This window comes from Triturus cristatus, chromosome 2_1 (assembly GCF_964204655.1).
Source record: "Triturus cristatus chromosome 2_1, aTriCri1.1, whole genome shotgun sequence".
Classification (NCBI taxonomy): Eukaryota; Metazoa; Chordata; class Amphibia; order Caudata; family Salamandridae; genus Triturus; species Triturus cristatus.
This window is the reverse complement of record NC_140581.1, coordinates 1002124343-1002143931: the sequence shown is the minus strand read 5'-3', so window position 1 is coordinate 1002143931 and position 19589 is coordinate 1002124343. Positions and strand designations below refer to the sequence as shown.

At 39.5% G+C, this 19589-nt stretch overlaps 1 protein-coding gene across 4 annotated transcripts in view; it reads left to right on the top strand.

Annotated features, from left to right (window-relative positions):
• SH3GL2 (SH3 domain containing GRB2 like 2, endophilin A1) overlaps positions 1 to 19589 on the top strand; it is a 582274-nt gene that overhangs the window by 474640 nt on the left and 88045 nt on the right. For all 4 annotated transcript variants that reach the window (XM_085634744.1, XM_085634763.1, XM_085634770.1 and 1 more), the window contains one exon: positions 3245 to 3388. In XM_085634744.1, the coding sequence (XP_085490870.1) occupies positions 3245 to 3388 (144 nt within the window). The remainder of the gene's footprint in view (positions 1 to 3244; positions 3389 to 19589) is intronic.

Genomic DNA, 19589 nt, shown 5'->3' with positions numbered 1-19589 from the left:
GGTTATATCACTGAAAGTAACTTCTCTAGCTAGGAATTGTTCTACATATGATTCAAACCCTTCATTCCACAGTGCCATAAATTACAGTTCGGTACATAGTAAAACTGTTCCATATTTGCTAGTCCTAGACCTAGCCTTTCTGTGGTTGTTTTTGTTTTTCCAATGACATTCCATGCCCCTCATTTGCTCAAATCAATCTCCAGAGAGTTTTCTCCAAGTGTGTAAAGAAACTTGTGGTCAAGTTTATTGCAATGCCTTCCTTGGAATTGGAAAAAAGTTTAATAACAATGGGAGGACCAACATCTTTCCAGTTGACATCCTCTCCTCCACAGGTAGCAGAAGCTTAATCTTGAACTTGGCCAAGTTCACCCCATGTGCACCCCCTGCTTACGAGTTCAGATATTATTGATCCCACATGATAAATAACAATACCCTGGGGTGCGTTATTTATTGTGTGCAATAAATAACACCTGTTACCAGTTTGTGGGAAATATTATGCAGATTTTGTGTTTAAATCATCAAAATCTGCATAGTACGGGTAAATACTGTACACTTTCCCCTGTTAAATTTCAGCAGGATTGATCTGCCGAAATGTAATTAAAGAGTTGAGTTATTTAGCACATCCGATAATTATCAGATGAGTTAAATAAAACAAAACCCGTAATTCCAACTTGTTCATAAACCGTATTTTTCACACACGCCGTAATTAACCGACACACTCGTAATCAAGTTCAATGTGTCCACTCTCATCTGAAAGAGCGGCATCACACATTTCAGAAGGTTTTTGTTTCCCTGTCTGGTCTCTCTCCCTTTCTTTCTCTCACTCTTTCTCACTCACAATTTTTGTGCTGTCTCTCTTTCTCCCTCGCTGAGACGTCCAAATGGGCACAGGCAAACCTTTCACTAATTTAAATGAATGGGGATGTGAGAGGCAATTCATCTAGGGCACTCGTATCCTTTCCTACAACTGTTGTAAAAAAAACAATCTGTATACAGTGAAATGGCCTGCTAGTCACTTTTACTCTCTGTTGATCTGCCTCTTTATCAAAATGTGTCCATGGCAGTTGCACCATCATGAATGCAATGAGTCATTGACAAAGGGCAGACATGTTTAGTGCCTCGCTGTATTTTCCAACTCTCACACACCACTTGTCCAAATGTATCTCTTGGATGGACGGTAGATTGACCGATTAATGATATTAGAACCTAAGGCTACCCATTACAACCTTCCAAAAGGTGTTATCATTCCAGGGAGTGAAACACAGTTTCTGTATCCAGAGAGTCTGCCTACATTGATGTTTTTCCCCAGATTCAAAACTCTTCTGTGTTTCTATCACCACTCCTTATGGGCTATAATTTATCTGAGTATTTTTAAATCTAGACTTAGCTTAGATTCTTGTTTTATGTCAGTTTTGGTTTAGCTTAGGAATCATAACAATCGCTGCCTGTCTGAGCAACTGATCATTCCCACAGTCTTAGAGTTTGAGTCCATTTTATGGACCTCAGAAGTCAATTGCTCGTCATATGCCACATAGAATTCTGATGGAAGGATACCCGACCCAGACATATTCCCTCTCATTAGTGATTCTATTGCACTGAACACTTCTCTGTTCAGGTCCCCTTGCAGTAAGTCTTTAATTCCTTTAGTAAATAAACTAGTGAGCTAATCCTGTGTGCCTGCCATGGTGGTGATAGGTTGTTACATTCTTGTTATGACTGACTAAGCCAATTCCCTTTTGCTAAGTTAAACTAGCAGTCTTTTTCTTTTTGCAATATCCACATATTGCCTATGAAACATTCATTGCGGAAAAATCTTCCCAGATCCTCCAGTGCCTTCTGATATCTTCCCAAGCCTCAAGATGCCATGGACTCTAAAAATTGTATCCTGATGTCTTATATCCTGCTCTTTCTAAAAAATACCCAATAAGTTGGCTGTTATGCAGCTGCAGGAGTATGTGTGGTGCAATATCTTAAGAGCCAAAAAGTCAATGTTTTGCCTTCACAGAGCTCTAAGACCACCATGATCAATGACACTTCTACCACCTTGAAGGCTGTGTATTCAGGCGTGGTGCTGCTTGAGTGCTCTGCTTTTATCAGTACCCGCCAAACATTTGGCAGGGAATGCAGGGGTGCTTAGTACCTTTTGAAAAGTGGCTAAACGTGTTTACGTTTTAGAGGAAAACCATAGTGTTAGTTGGTCAGGAGAGTGTTAAAACCCTCATTGTACAACATGGTGTATCATACAGCTTCTGTCTACCCCGCCTTCTTTTTCATGTTTATGTCTCGACACTTTTTCAGCTCTTAGTCAGACTCGAGGCTGGTTTCAAAATTATGGAGATGACTTTCAAACTGTCTCTTACCGGTCACATGATCCTGGATTTGACTGTGTTTTGCCCTGACGTTTCTTCTGATATTTAGGATTGGATGCACGAGAACTTGTTGGGGCTTAAAGTAGCTAAAGCTGAGATTGTGAAAAATGACTATTCAGAACTACTAAAGAGGTACAACGTTTTCCCTCTTGACATAGTGTAGTAGTCTGAGTTTATGCGTCATTTGCATTCTATGGATACTGCCTCAGTATTCTATAGAATGCAAATGACCAGTGAGTTGTTGTGAAGTGGACAGTTGACGTTGACGAATGGTGTGCAGAGGCTGGGAGATGGTGATGTTGCCAGCTCCGTTCTTTGATTAAAGCACGTAAAGAAATCTTCCAGAGGTCGCCTGATTATTATTATGGAAGATCACCGCACATAAGCCAACTACGGTTATCTTTGAGACTTCTAGAAGCATTGTTACTTGCTTGCTTGCCCACTTCAACTTTCTCTTCACTCCCAGTATTTCCTCGTGCAAAACTAGGAGAGTATACTCGGTAAACGAGGTACCGGCAGGAAGTGCAACAAACAAAAGTATGTTGTTGTGTCCGTTGGTGGTAATCATGGGATAGAGCATTGGATTGTGAAGTTTGCATTTGTAATCTTCACTTGTTCCCTGATTGATACAAAAAAGATAATATTATTGTCAATTTAGTCTTTCCATGTTTGTCAAGTGTCACGTTAAAAAAAAAATAGATGAGTTATGTGCTTGAGATTGGGAAAAACAGGACTTTAAAAAAATGTTTATGAAATGCATAGGTGTTCTTGTAATGTTGTCGAATAAACCTTTAAAATGACTGTTGAATTGATGTGCTTCATTGTTGGATCCTTGAGCAATAATGTCTGATTTCATTTATTTCCGTTTTTTACAGCTTCAAGAGCCAAGCTCAGCATGGTTAACACAATGTCCAAGATTCGAGGCCAGGAGAAAGGTCCAGGTTACCCGCAGGCAGAGGCCTTACTATCAGAAGCAATGCTAAAGTTTGGCCGAGAACTTGGGGAAGAATCTAACTTTGGTAAATTCACATTACATCATATTCTTTTCATGTCTGTGCTACTTGTATTCAGGAGCAATAGGCACACACCCTACTCAAGGGCAATCATATAATCAAGGGGTACCCAATTTACAAACAGACCTTTCATCTCCATCAGTAGAGTAACATCACCCCTGAATTGTCTCTCTCTCTCTCGATCTCTCAAACAACAAGCTCAGACACCATCGCTATAGTTTGGGTTACCTGCAAGATGGCTGCCGACCAAACTCTTGCAAGAACGCATGGTAGCGTTTTTACTCAATTAACCTCTTGCCTCATAAACATGTCATTTTAAGCAGCGGTTCTTTACCTTTTGACTTCTGTCTGAATGACTATTGGAAGCCGGGGAACCTTGCCTAAGCATTTTCTATGATTTGAACTTCAATACACAAAAATGCATATAAACAGTACACATGAAATAAGCACACCGGTATACATAAACACTAAACAAGGCTACCAATTATGAAATATTTAATTCACAAAGAAAAACATATACAAAACAATCTAAATTTGAAATTTATTAGGAAGGTTAAATCTTTACAAAATGTGGTTTGTTTTTAAAAGACAAAGTGGAATGCTAGATAGGCAGTCTATTTTGCTCCTAATACATGCTGATTTTTTGTTTGTTTTTCAATTGAGGCCACCAGTCGTCCATGCTAGTTTCTGCATGCTGTACTTAGGCTGCTCCCACAAATCAAGGTAAAGATGCAACTTAATTTTTAACCTACAATTAAAACTACATCCTAAAATTTTTAATTTTTACCCGTGTTGGGACGGTACCCTAGCGACACATATACCTCCACGCCCCGATCCAAGAAGCCCTCGGGCTCCTTCCGGGATGCCCCCACAGATAATGTTGGCCCTCATTGCCAGTTCACCTTGGGAGCGGCACCCCCCAAACGAGCCCCCAACCCCCCCGCACAGATGTACCCACTATTGGGCATAGGGGTCAGAGACACGAGATGCTGCACCACACTAACGCCTTACCTACACACTGAAGAAAGACACACTACTGCAACCCAGGGAGGTTCGCCCATTCCGCCAGGAGCTGTCAAATAGCAATAGAAGTTGTTGGGGGGGTGGGGTTGTTTTGTTTCCGTATCAGAAAATGTAAATCAAAAAAGTAGTAATGTGGTTACAGGGCACAATTGCAAATAGACTATTGAGATTGTGGGATATTAAGGGTCCTTAGAAAACTGTACCAGCAATATGGCCTAGGTTACATTGTAAATTTAATTCCTTTGTGGCACCTCCTAAAGCCTGGGCTCTGTGACCTTGGAACGGCGCCAAGCTACTTGTTTACAGATGGGAAACATCATACCGCGTTGATGCTTGTAATATGATGTCTGTATATTGATTATCCCATACATACTACCAATAAAAAAATTGGGATGAAAAAAAAATACACATTTTTTAATTTTGCTTTTTTATGAATATACACTGTATTACACTGCTAATATTAGAGATCTTTCTAAACAGCCAAAAAAAACTATGTAGGCACCACAGACACTAGGTTAAGAACACCACTCATTTTACAGTTGGGGCCCCAAGGATCAAAAATGTTTCATACCTTTTTAAGCTTTAAAGTGAGCCAGTCATAGAAATCATCAAAGATCCATGTATTCTTCACCAACTTTGAGCCAATGGCATGCAACTTATCATTTGATCAATGGCAAGAAGGCATTACAAAAGATTAGACCTCTTTCTGTTAGACATTTGAGCCTAGATTTTCAGTAAATGTTTCCTCTCAATTTTGGAGATGACCAGGCAGTGCAAGGCAATTACAGACATCTGAATGATGGTAGTGCTGCTGCCAGGGTGATGTTCTGCTACATCTGGCATTCTGGCTGGTGGAACATGTGTTGTGTGACCTGCCACAATGTAGGCTCATTGCTCAGTCTGGGGAATATCTTGGATACCCCTGCGCTGCTATGTATGCATGGAGGTGCTTGGGTGAATCACAATAATAAGAATAAACACTTGGGATTACATTCTCCTCGGCTGCACATTTGCAAGGATATTGAGGAAGTTTATGGCTTCCCCTGGGTCTGCTGTATATATGTTCCTGTTAATCAAATAGGTAATGAAAGAAAGTGGTCCGTGACTGCTTTAAAGCAGAAGTTATTTATCAATTATACTTGTAAGTGTAGCTACATAGGTCAAACACTGGTAATGAATACCACAATGAACAAAACAACAAACCTTGCTATCCAAGATAACATAGCATACAGTCAGTATTAGCCAAAGATCACCAGGGTAAATTTGAATTCAGTACATTTATTATCATATACTTCAGTTATATCAGAGTTGATTAAATACGAAGGTTGCTCACAGAAAAAGGGAGAGAGAATAGATGTGCTGGTGAGAAGGTAGAGAGGTGAAGTAGTCACAGATATTTGGAATTATACATTAGGTTTTTTAGCGAAAGACTGGTAAGAGAAACCAGTACAACAAGCCTGGCCTAAACAATTTATTTATAACGTTTTTTATATACTTTATAAATTGCATATAAGCAGCATTGAGTAAAGGGGGATGGGATAAGGTCCAGGCCTTGTATGGGTGGGGTGCGTCGACGTTTCGACTCGGCTTACGCTTAGAGGGTCAGTCGTGCCTCAGCTGCGAGTCTTCCTCAGGACGAAGGGCTAAGGGGTGCAACCTAATACTGGTGCCACATGGGCATCCCAGGAGACGCAATGAAGCTTCAGTAGTAATCCAGTCAATGATGTCCAATAGTTGTGAAAAGAGAATCCAATCTTGAGGCCCACCTTGTGAAGTCCTCAGCGGTATGCTAAAACCGTCAATGGACTAGACATACGAGTTAATCTGTCCAGTCCTTATTGTCACACGTAGTCGGGCGCCACCCGCTTCGGGAAAAACCTCCTGCCGGTTAAAGTAGCGAGGAAGAACTGGCAAGGAGCTGCTGTTTAAAAAGGCCGGGATCAGATAGGCAGGAGTGGCTTGATAAAATGAAGGAATGCACTTCACTCTGTAAGTCATAAATAGAAACAATAATGTTCAGAATCCGCTTTCAGGCTGGCCATCACATGAAAGTCTAAAAACCTATTGAATGCAGGTCAGGGAGGCTTTACTGGGACCCAGTTAATAGAAAGGCCAGGTTCACAAAGCAACGCTTTCCAAAAGTACTTAGACTTAAAGGCTCAAATGCATCTGTAATCTGAAAATAAGGCATAAACACTTAATAAATCTCTCTGGTTATACAAGCAAAAGGAGCACTACATTTCCAGAGATTGCAGCTGCCCCAGAGGAGGAAAATCCTTCAATTTTTTGGGACACCAGGTTTGGAGCAACCTTTTCCTATCCTTGCCACTCAATCAATTTGTCCTCATGAAAAATGTTAGGGGGCGATTTAGAGTTTGGAAGATCGGGAACTTCATCACAATGGTGACGGAATGCCATACGCACTAATTGCAGTGTCCACCGACATGATTTAGAGGTTGCTGGACAAAAAGTATGTCAGTGATGGGGCCTACTCTGGCTCCATCACAACATACTCCTCCAGCGGCCCTAACAGTACGAACCATCAGAGGTTAGCCATCTTACTTTGAAGTTGGCAATCGCAGGGCTTTTTTCATTTTTTGTCAATGCTTGGCAAAACCTGAAGGTGAGAGGCAGTAGAAAAATGACCCCAACACCATGCAAAACTGCTGTGGTGTAGAAGGGGGGCATTCATTTTTCAAATACAAACTCCTGCAACACCATGAGAGAACTCCTGTGGGGGGGGGGGGGGGGGGGGGGTAATTCATTTTTCATTTTTCAAAAACAAACTCCCACTTTGGGAGTTTTTTTTAAAAATTGATAAAACCAGGTAATGGTAATGGTAGTCATCTTGAAAACTTTTACCCCATTGACTAGAACTTCCATGATTGTAGTTCCTGTCAATCATAAGAGATGTCCACTGAGCTAGCTCTAGATTTGGTAGCCCGAGTCCCTCTGGATGGCTGGGGCAATTTCCTCCACCTGCCAAACCCTAAAACAGCCCCTGTACTATGCCACATTAGAACACTGGCATGTGGAGCACTCCATTGAATACAGTGCAGTGCTCCGTGCTTCTACGGGCCAGTAGAAGCCTGCAGAGCAACATTCCAATGTTGTTTTTGTTCACAGCTGCTGCTGTGTACAAAAGCCTACCGGATCCCGAGGGGATTTAAACCAACTTGGGCTCTGAGAGGCCTTTGTTTTTACTAATCAGAACATTCTGCCCTCTAGGGGCGGAATGTTCTAATAGCCGGCTTAGAGCCCTCCTAGTGGGCTCTACCAGCCATTAAAGGTCCGTTCCCTTGTTAAAGGCCCTCACTTTCGGCTGTAAATGACTGACACACAACCACCTCAAACTCAATTTCCTTAAGAATAAATTTTTCATAACCTCCCATCCCTAACAGTCATGTGCCATTGAAGAGTAGGTGAAGCAATTAACAACTCTTAACTGCCCCCCACATGTTATAAGCTCCACAAGATCACTGTGAATAATGCTTGACAAGAACCTGAATATGAAGGATCACATCAGTACAGTTATCAAAGGTGCGAATTTACAAATGACCATTGTTAGGAAAATAAAGCCCTTCCTTCCCCCTGACGGCTTCAAGTCAGCTGTTCAAGCACTAATGATTTCCAAGCTGGATTATGGAAGTGCAACCCTCTTTGTGGCTGACCTAGATCTAAGCTGGCCCCACTAAACGCTTCTCTTAACTCTGCCACAAGTATCATCATTTGATCAAAAAGAAAGTATCACATCTTTACCGTCCTGAAATCTCTAAAATGGCGCTCATATGAGGCTAGGATACAATTGAAAATTGTGTTCATGACCCATTAAGTACTACACTTCAACACCTCGCGATATCTTGCACAAAAACTTAAGCTTTAGGGTAGCTGCAGATTCTCTAGAAGCACCATCACTTTATTGTTGAAATCACAGAAATTTCACAAAAAGAAAATATCCAACCGAGCCATCTCGGGTATTGCTCCGTGTATTTGGAACTCCTTGCACCCTGCAATGAGAAGGAACCCTTCAACTACATCATTAAAAAAATAAGTTAAAATGTTAATGTTGAAAAATCTCTATTCTTCAATCCATAGGGCCCTACTCTCGGAACTCTGTTTTATCATCCATGCTTTCACTTGATGGTTACTACCTTGTATGTATATCTGTAACCCTGGACCTTGTGATCGCAAATTCCTGCATCCTTGGAGCTGCTACATCTTATATTGTTTCCGAATTGGTGTTGTTTACTTTATTGTATTGTCCTACATATCCCATTGTAAAACACTCTGATACCCTGATAAGTCAAGTTCGTGTTATACAAAACGTTTATAAATTAAAAAAAATAAAGTAAAGTTTCAAGTTTTAACCACATCTGTGGTGTTTTCAAAGGCAGTCGACTTCCTCATACGCATAATTACCTCCTTCCACCTGTGAGCAATTAATTCAATCATAGTTTACAACTGCAGCTACTTTAAAAGTCTATCATACAGCCAGCAATACAAATGCCTAATCTAATTGCAGCTGTAAGCGTCAATATTTTAAATCTGCACACTTAATTACAGTATTTCCATCAAATCTCAATTAAAGTACGAAATGAGCGATAATAAGCAATTTCAGAATTCCAAAGTGCATCAATTGTGATAATTAAACACTGAAAACAGAATGCTGAATGTTTGAAACAAGAACAGTAAGATTCTGATATCTTACAACTCAATAGGTGAAGGAGAAACATGCAGATCCTCTTTGTGTTTAACATCTACATCACCTTTTGGCATCAAATGAACATTAATCCTTGCTTCTTGTTGTCCGAATAATAGCCCTGTATTACTTCTATGGCAACTGCTATAGATTTGGCAGCCAATTACCTTCATACCATCAGGATTACTGTTGTGAACCACAGAAAACAATTACAGCGATGAGATATTCATGATCAGCTGTTTGTATTACCTGTATGTGTTGTAATAATCAATTAATGTTGATGCTAGACATACTTTCTTGTTCTGGCTTGTTATATAGTCGTGTGTAACAGTATCATAGATACATTTGATTCTGTAAAGGTAAAAGTTGGTCTAAGGCTTGTAAAATTTGGCAACTCTTTTTTCCAAAGTTAACATGACTATTTATCAAATTGAGCAACTCTTTACTTCCCATATTAAATGTGGTAATACAAAATATTGCAGTTTGTCCCTCTTCCTTCTATTACATGAACAATATAGTTTTCATGATGCCTCATCTTATCTGCTACCTTATTCTAAAGCGATATATAAGGGTTTTCTCAGCTATCCTACCTGTGCGAACCTCTTCTTCCATGCTTTGGATCCATCACAAAATCTACATTCTTTTAGCACTTTCTTCTTGCCAGTAATAACGCTCCGCAAGGGATGTTTTCAGTTCCTTTGTTTGGCTGGAAACTCTGTGCATGCTGTTTTGAATTGATCAAGAGAAAAAACATTTGCACTACTTTGGTGCTTGTGTACTATGGAATGGAGAAATGATGTATGACCTGGTCAACATTAGAAATATGTTTTTCCACGAGGTCAAAAAAGCTGCTACTCTGCAAATGGTATTTAATGTACTTACGACATGAGAAGGCTGTACCCCTTGACATATCCTAGTTCACATATCTGTGCAACATCTGGCATAGTTGATTGGGGTTGATGAACAATACTGTACATAGCGTACACAAGCTTAGTCCTTTGGGATTGTTACAGAACTGATTCTCATCCTTTTTTTGCAAACAAAAATCTGTCTTTTCGGGTGGAATAGTTTGTGTGCCCCTTCCCATGAGTGTCAAATGGATAAAAAAAAATTCCATTCTTAAAACTTATGTTCACTGAGGCAAAAGTAAGGTCTAGGTAAACTGGACTCCCCTGTGAATCACTTTGCTGAATACATAAAGCTATATTTAAATCACCCCTTTACAAAATATGCACTCCCTAAAAACCTGATTATTCACCAGTGAAAGTTTGGCAGTTTGGATAGCATGGTCCCACTTAAATATCCAATGACCGAAAACAGAATTCCTCCCGAAAAAGCAAAGCACTGCACTCCTTTCAAACAATCTTCTCTAATGTCTCCAAAACACTGGGAGGAGAGCATAGTCTCAGCTGTGTTCTTGAAAAACCCAAGGAGTTTAATCTGCATCCCAAATATGTTTTCCAGATTTTAAACCACTCAAAGGTTGTTGCTTGTATTTACCCTGGTTCCACCCCAAGCCACCTTATGTTCTGCAGCATGCTAATCACTCATGCTGGGCAGTTTGAAAGCATAGGGCCAGATTTAGAGTGTGGGGTAAGGATACTCCATTGTAAATGCGACTGAGTATTTTGTCCGCCAAATTGACAGTCTGCCTGCCCTTTTTTGGGTTGAGAGGACAACCTCCCTTCTGTTGACTATGCTCCTGTTTCCACCACTGATGGAAAGCTTCCTTTCACGAGGAAGGAAGGACATTAGTCTGCTGGCCTATTTAAGGTGGATGGGGTGATATATCATTTTGCCTGTCTTTCTCCGCCATGTAATGCCTGGAAGTGAGGCACAGACAAACACAATCCCCACTCCTGAGGGAAAAAACTCCTTGGGTATGGGGGTTATTAGTTGTTTTTTACAATGATAAATTGCGACTTTGGGAGTCTGTTTTGGAAAACCAAAGACTTTGTGGATAGCAATCAAAACAGACTGTGGCCATCTACCAAGCTTATTTAACCTTAACAGGAGCTGCAATGGCCTATAAAGGCATAGAGAGCACCGTTGAACCAGCAGTAATTTCTAAATTTGGCAGACAGTAGTCTGTAGGGCGGTGGATGAAATGTCCACCGCTACCCTGCCGAGTCAGAGTATGGTCTGTGAAACTTTAAATCAGGCAATAATGTCTATTCTGATGTCACTACATTTGGTTCTTCGGCATTCTTTATGCTTGATCAGCTTTATTTGGAATAAAATTACATAACATGAATAACAAATATAACATGTGAAGAGGGAATGCTTATGTATGTTAACAAGGTAGAAAGGACTAAAGCTGTTTACACTTTTAAGATTTCATTGGGAAACACGGATGCAAAGAGAGGGGGAGAGGTAGGGGAAAAAGGGGGGAAATATAAACCAACAATTGAAAATCGAATACCAGTATGAAGCAATTAATACATATATTTTGAATAATTGAAATACATGATTGATAAGATACAATAAATGAAAGAAAGCATGTAAAGATACAGTTTACGGAGGTTGAAAGAAAGCATGTAAAGATACAGTTTACGGAGGTTTAAAATTTACAGAGCTTGTATAATAAACAGGTTGTTTAGCAGCAAAATCTCAAAAATGTGTTAATTGAGACCAATATAAATATCTAATAACATGTGGTCTGCACAAAGGGGTAAAGACTACATCTAATCTATGATAATAACAAACATTATACCACCAAGCTCTGAAAGACATATCAGTGGAACACTTCCAGTTAATTGTGATTAGTTGAAAGGCCCAGGCAAATAAGCAATTTTTTTTTTTTTTGAGTTTTATATAGCACGCACTAGACCCGAGATGTCGGGTATCAGAGCGCTTTACATAGCACCAGTTGTGTTAAAGAAGGACACATTCATTTTTGTTAGGCACAGGGAGATTAAGTGATTTGCCCAGAATCACAGGATGTTGAGCGTCATTGCCGAGACTCGAACCCGGTTCCCCAGCTTCGAGGTCGATCGCTCTAGCCGTAAGGCTACATCCTTTCCATGTTAAATTGATGTGACAGCATCTGATAAACTTCTTTTAAAAAAGCAAAGTCAACATAGGGAAATGAAAATTAAAAATTCTTGTGAGTTGGGACCAAACGTTCCTCCAAAAGGAGGCAGCGGAAGGGCATAAAAAGAGGGTGCATCGCCTTATGAATGTCAACATGACAAACAAGCTTTATTATTCGTATTAGAAAGGTTGGTTGTAGATGCAGGTGTATGATATAAACTATTGTATAAAAAGAACAAAGATTGTGTGCTAGAGGCGGTTCTGGAAATTTTCTATACAAAATTTTGTTACAGAATAAGATGTTGCAAGCACATCTCAAATCTGATTCCCAACTAAGCTCTATCTTGGTTTTAGTATGAGAAGAGGCTGAGGTGAAAAAATATTTATAAATAGGGGAGTCCTTGAGAGTGGGTGTAAGTATTTTTAAAACGAGCTGTTGGAAGAAGTGGATGTAAATTTGATGGAAGTGAATAAAGAATGTCTATAATGATTTCTGTAAGAATAGAAAATGTATGCCAAAACGATTGAGGGCACTTAAACGTTGCTTGAAATTGAGGGAAAGAGGGGAGATGAATACCATCAAATAAGTCTTGAACCCATATTAAACCCCTTTGTCTCCAAGACTTCCAATTATAGTGATAAAATAATTGTACCAAAGAGGAGAGTGTGGTGAATAATCTCAAGAGAAAGTCTGCGAGTGATAATAAGGCTTTAGTGGAAGAGATGTATGTTTAAGTAATGGTGAAGATGTAACGATGTTCTTTGAAGAAAAGACAGGGCTTCTTTAGGAGAGAATAGTTTAAGTAAAAAATGTTCACTATCAAGCCACAGAGGCGTGAATGGGGAAGAGGCTGGAAGGAACCATTTAGAGACCTAATGCAAACAGAAAGCTTTATGATAAGTGCGAAAGTCGGGAAAATTGGTTCACATTACGTTTTGTTTTTCTTAAGATGCAATAGGGAGAGTCTAGATGTTTTTCTTGTTCCAGGGAAAATTGGAAAGAAGAGTCATTTTTTTTTATAAGTAAGTAAGTGGTATGTGCACTAGGATCATAGACAAAATACATAACGAATAGGAGTTATCATAATTTTCATGGAGTCAAGACGACCGCACCAAGGCAGGAATAATGGATTTCAAGAAGAAAGAAGTTTATCAATTCTATTTAAACCTTCTTTCATATTCATTGTCATTGATTTATAATAGAATTGGTAAACCAGATGCCTAAATATTTAATCTTAGAACTATTCCATTGAAAGCCTGTGACGTTAAAAGACTGTTTATGACAAAATTAGATAATGGGCAAAACGTCTGTTTTGTCAGAATTCATTATATACCCAGAAACGGAAGAGAAGTCTGAGATTTTGTGTAGCAGAGCAGGGATTGTAACACCAAGATTAGAACGGAAGAGAAGAATATCATCCGCATAGGCAGAAAGCTTCAAGTGTTTATCACCATGTGGAAAACCTGACATAAGTTTATAGTTTTGAATTTGAGATAAAAATGGTTCAAGGGCTAAAACAAATAAAAGGGCAGATAAAGGAAAACCATGACAAACTCTTTGTTTTAATGAGAAGTACTTGGATACACGTCCGTTGACCAACGCAGAAGCCATTGGAGCCGTATAAAGTAACTATATAAGCGAAATAATATTGGGGCCAAATCCATACCAAGTAAGAGACTTGAGTAGAAAGTACCAGTCAACTCCATCAAATGCCTTTTCTGCATCTATAGCTGCAGAGTAGGGAAGAGAAAAAGCTTTATGTAGTACATTAAAAAACAGCCTAGAATAACTCAAAAGTCAAAAGGCCCTGCAAATTCCTCCAAGAATATATTGAACAAAAATATCTTGGAAACCTTGTAAGTATGAAGCGATGACTACCCAGGATATTGAAATGAAAGGACTGTAGAAAGCTTGTGAGGCAGAGAAGAGCTATATTAAAGCACCGATTGTGGGGTTAAAAATGAATAAATAGCATAGGAACATCTTAGATGTTTTTAACATGCAAGTACCTCAGGACCAAGTGAAGTGCTGAGGAGAAAGTGTTCATTGCAAAATGGCAGCTGCAGTACTCCAGACGACAAGACAGCTTCCTGCCATACTGCCATAAGGAGCTTTGAAATGTTGAGAATGCAGGTCAGGAGATGTTCTGGTGCTTAAAAAATGCAGCCGTACTAACTCAACATGCCAGACACCTCATTAATTTAATCAGTCGTTCCAGCGCGGCGAGGAGCTCCGAGATTAGGCGTTAATCTTGAGTGGCATCTTAGCCATGCCCCTGCTTTGGTTATTCTTAAAAATGCCTGCCACTATGACACAGCTGTTTACCTCAGACACCCTAAAATGGGTTCACTCATCTGGAGGAATGAAGTTAACAATCAAATCTCTCCCTGGAAATAACTTCCCACTTCAAAACTTAGACTTTGACACAGTCTTCAGCAAAAGCTGTCCTTGAGTCTGGATCTCTCATTATTGAGCTACTCTTAGTATTGAGCTATGTTCCACCTTACACCATGTACCTTTCCACTAGATGCTGAAAATTCACAGTTCCCAAATCACCCACACACCTAAGGAACCAGCCTAAAGCTTCCCTCAGTTACGTAAACTGGACCCAAATCTCTGTTATAGTGAACTCACCAACACCTCCTGAATAGCTTCCCTTGTCACTGAAGATCATCCTACATCTATAAACCCCAGAATAAAATAAGCCACAATCTAAACCCCATTTAATGCTAGAATGTTGTAGTATGGTTTCCTGGATCTCAGTAATTCAAGCTTTGGCCACTATCATGGCATTGATGCTACACTAGTTTGGATTTTCTAATTTGCTACAGTAGGAAAGACACACTGGATATGGTCATAAGGGATACTTTTCTTTAGAATCTTACATGGTAAATAGTCACATCTCTGGGCTCCTTACAAAAAGTAACAGTATTTCATCAGTCACTGAAATAGTTTGCCACACTACTTCCAGTCAAATCAAATCAAACCAAGCTTTATTCGATTTTGAGAATTAAAATCATAAAAGCAAACATATTAATAAAAACAGCAGCTAAAAATAGAAGCATTGGTTACATATAAGATACCTCGTTGTACTGTAAATACAGAACGTGTGAGATGATGAAAATATATTCATAAAATACATCTGATCCAAAAGAGGGAAAGTTTCATGAACAAGTAATGTCGCCCTGACTGATTCCAACCTGTGTCGAATTTGAAGGTTTAATTTTTTACACATTTTCTAGCTCGTAACATGCCCTTTAAAAAACCCAACACTGATCCAATGCAATAACAGTTTTCCAGCTTCTGTAAATACATGAGTGCAGGGCGGCATTGCCTCCATCCACCTTGTTTTAAAAAGGGAATCAACCATCTACGCCTTTCATTAATATAAAATTTACAAAATAAAATGACATGTATAGTAGATTGCGGTGAAATATTGTCACATGGGCAGCAGCAAAGTTCCCTCGACCAATCATTAATTTTAGGGTGGGTGGTTAGGCGATAAAAAGACCCAAATCTAAATCTGGATAACAAATATCTGTCATACCCTCCTGCTACCCATGCTAGGTATGGTTGGATCTCGCATGTTACAGTAATAATTTGGTGATTAATTACCGTGGTTTTATTCAATTCTTGGGCTAGCCTGACTTCTTCTAAGTGAGTCATGCAAGTTTTTTTGAGGTCCTTTCGATTAAAAGAATTCATATTTTCAGGTAAAAAATAAAAGTCTGGGCGGCCAATATCATGCATGAACTTTTTGACATATTTGAGCCAGGGTATTTTGTCCACATTATCCAAACTCATGGCGTCCATAATAATGTCCCTATTTAAGCCGGTGCTAACTGAAGTCCAAATTCTGTGCCATAACAAGATTGGTTGGATTTTAATTAAGTCAGAGATATAGACGACTCCAAGCTCGCTGTGGCAGTTAAAAACTGAAGTGCTAGCTGGAACCCCCAGGATATACCTTAAAAACCCGTTTTCAATGTATTGTAACGAAGCACAATCATGGAAGCCCCAAATGGCCGCCCCGTAAATGGCTGTGCTGACGCATTTCGCTTGATAAATGTTTAGTAATATTACGGGCGGCCTTTTCCCCAGTTTTTTCGAGAAATTTTTTAAAGCGGCAATGGACTTCATAAAAAGTAGGCTTCTGGCCTTGACTGCTGCGGTCCATGTGCCGGTTCTGTTAAAAAGGACGCCCAGATATCTGAACCGGTCAATACTTTCCACCCTATCTCCACCCGCCTGATAGCTTCTGGCTTTATTAGTGGTCCCCCCGCAGGCCATGACAAAACTTTTCTTAGCATTTAACCTCAGGCCCAGCCTATCCATAAAACTCGTATAAAAAGAAAGAGCCCTTTGGAGGCCAACCTGTGTACGAGCCATGAGCACCGCATCATCGGCGTAAAGGAGGGAGGCTATCGGGCGTGCGTATACCCTCGGGGGATCCCTGGTGTGTGACACCAACTCCTGTTCCAGGGCGTTCGTAAAGAGTGAGAACAGGAGAGGTGCCAGTCACTAGAGTGGCATAACGTCCTTCTCCATCCCAGAAACAGTGTAATATTTGTGAAAAACACTAGATGACCACACTAGGAAACAGTAGATTCTCCAAATATACGCTGATTAGTAGATTCATGTTCCAAAACCCACAACAGGGGACCTCAAAATCGATGGTGGAAGCGTTTCTAATGAGATATGGATGAAGTCAGGAAACTGAAACTGAATAAATGCTAAATATTTTCCCTGTTTCTATAACCAGTAGATTTGAGAAACACATTCCGCCAGGTGGTCCTCACCATCACGTTAGAAAATAAGAGGCAATGCAATAAATTTAGGCCATTGCATGAATGTGTTGTTTTCCCCCTCCTTTCATTTGCACTGTGACAAATGCGCAGGGTCTGGACTTCCCTCAGGTGGCTATTTACAAGGCTTTTTGCACTTATGCTTGTTGAAAAAGGACTGGATGTAGTGAGGTATTCAACCAATGGAGGAAAGGACTGGGCTATGCTTTTATTACATATGCTGTCAAATAAAGCTTTTTGGATTGGATTGGATTGGACTGGGCTATGAGTTATAAAATAGAATATGAGACAGAGTGTTCTCTTAGTGTGGCAAAGCACATTCAGCCAGGAGATCTTACACCAAATTCAATTGTAAATTATGAAAAGCCAAATATTGCTCAACTTGGTTTCATATCCTGAAACTAACACACAAACACCACATTTGAAAGCACATCTATGTACACTGTGTAAAGTGAATATTTAAATTATCTATTCGAAGATGAGAATACCTTTGGCTTGATGTTATTAACAAATCTATTACACTTCATTACCCCTCTTTTACAAATTTCTCGAAAGTATAAAAACACATCACCACTTTTAAATACACAGGATGATATAATGAACAAAATACAAAGTACTTTCTCCTGAACACAATTACAGATTCAATCAAACTATAATCAGCCAACCACTAAACCATTATTAAAAAACAACGTTTAAACTGGGAAACATTAAGGCAGAAAGATAGGGAACGGTCTTTTTGTCTGTACATTTTTTCAATGAACATGAAAACTAAAGAAAGGTTGATTGTAAATGCACCATTGCAATGAAAACAGTAAATCATATCAAGTTGTTTATAAGGGCCCAGTTTGCAAATAGCATGGCAAAAGTAACTGAAAGATTTTTCCAACTGCAGTGGGATGATTATATGTTGTACCCTGGAAGCATGTTCATCTTTGGAACATATCTTTGAATTATAAATTTGTACTCATCTTCTTGTATTTTGTATATAACTATTTTGTCTTCAAAGGGCCACATAAAAGTGGGGAGGGTATTTAATTGTTCTTCATTATCATTACAACACAATTCATAGGCAAGATCAGTAAACCTAAATTTGTCTGGTTTGAGGTTAACAGTTGTTTGCTAATGAAAACCCTTCTGTAGCATTGAAACCTTCGAGTGCCATTGATAACGATGAAGTGGCATAGAACAGTAAGCACTGGCAAAGGCCCTCTTCACTGTGTGTTCCAGACAACACAAGCTGTAGCTGTCTGTGAACAGCAATTGTTGCTGTCTTAGAAAGTAATGTATTTTATACTTCTGCTAAATAATATTCTACTTTTGAATCTTGTGTGCTAGGCAGCTGCTTTATCCACTTTGTATAGAAGCTTATGTTTTTTTCTTTTCCTTTTGTACATTTACAGAAGTATACCACAGCATAACTTCAGGGAGTTGGTACTGGTCTGTGTTTTTTACTAAGGGTCTGTGTTTTTTACTAAGTGCGTCCTTCAAGTCAAATGTTAGTGCATACTCAAATATTGTACCTATTCAGGTCGTTTGTTCTCAAAACACAAGTTGTATGTGACAAAGGAAATTAATGTTGAAATTAAGCATCTGGACACCTACAGGGGCTGCTTAGACACCACATTTCATATTCTACTATTTGGTTGTCTGCTATCGGAATCACTGATATGCAGGTAACAATTAATTCTACAGTTCGAACGCCTAGCAATCACACCAAGAAGAAGTGGTCAGGAACAATGACAAGTCTTCCTAAATATTTCCAGACATTTCAAAGACCTCAGGAAATATCTTTCTATTTATTTGGAGACCTTACCCATGGATGCTCACTCACCAAAATCCCAGGGTTAGAGGAAGTGACATCTCTTGCCCATTGATCCTATTTACATCACAGCAAGTGATATGATATGAACTTTCACCCAATATCATTCTAGGAAGTGATGTCTCATGACATCTTACTCTGACCACATCAAAAGAAGTGAAATCACAGCAGTTACAAACCATACAATAAGTGCAAAGCTGATAAAAAGAAACAACACATAACAGATGTATTTCTCTTTTAATGCATATGTAACTTCTGGACGTTCCACTTTGTACTATATAGGCACACTAGCGTACTTGTAACTCTCTCCAAGACAACCTCATGAGACCCTGGATGACATGGGGCAAGTGTGACCAGGGTGCCAAGGGTGCCTCAATATGAATAGTTGGTTATGGCTTGGTCACTCACTATATGGGGCCCACCATCTCCCACAAAATATTCAATCATCTTGTCCACTCCTGGCCACCAAAATCCTCCTATACTCTGTCCTTCTTTAAATGAATACTCACTTGAAATTCATGGGCCAATTCCAAGACATCTCTACTCATAGCAGTTGGAACGACCAATTGCTCTTACCTGCATATAAAACCTTCATTGCACATTAGTTTGAGTGCAACCTGTGCATAAAGCACAGCTTCTTTAGACAGTTTTTTAGAATTATATAATCTACTCGCTACCCACAACATGACTTGCTTGAGAATTGTGTCATCCTCCAACCTGTTTCTCAAAATATTCACATCAAGTGCTCCTTACAACATCGCATCAATCTGATTAGTCATGCACAGCTATTTGCTGCTGTCGTATCTGCAATTATACCAGTCTCACGA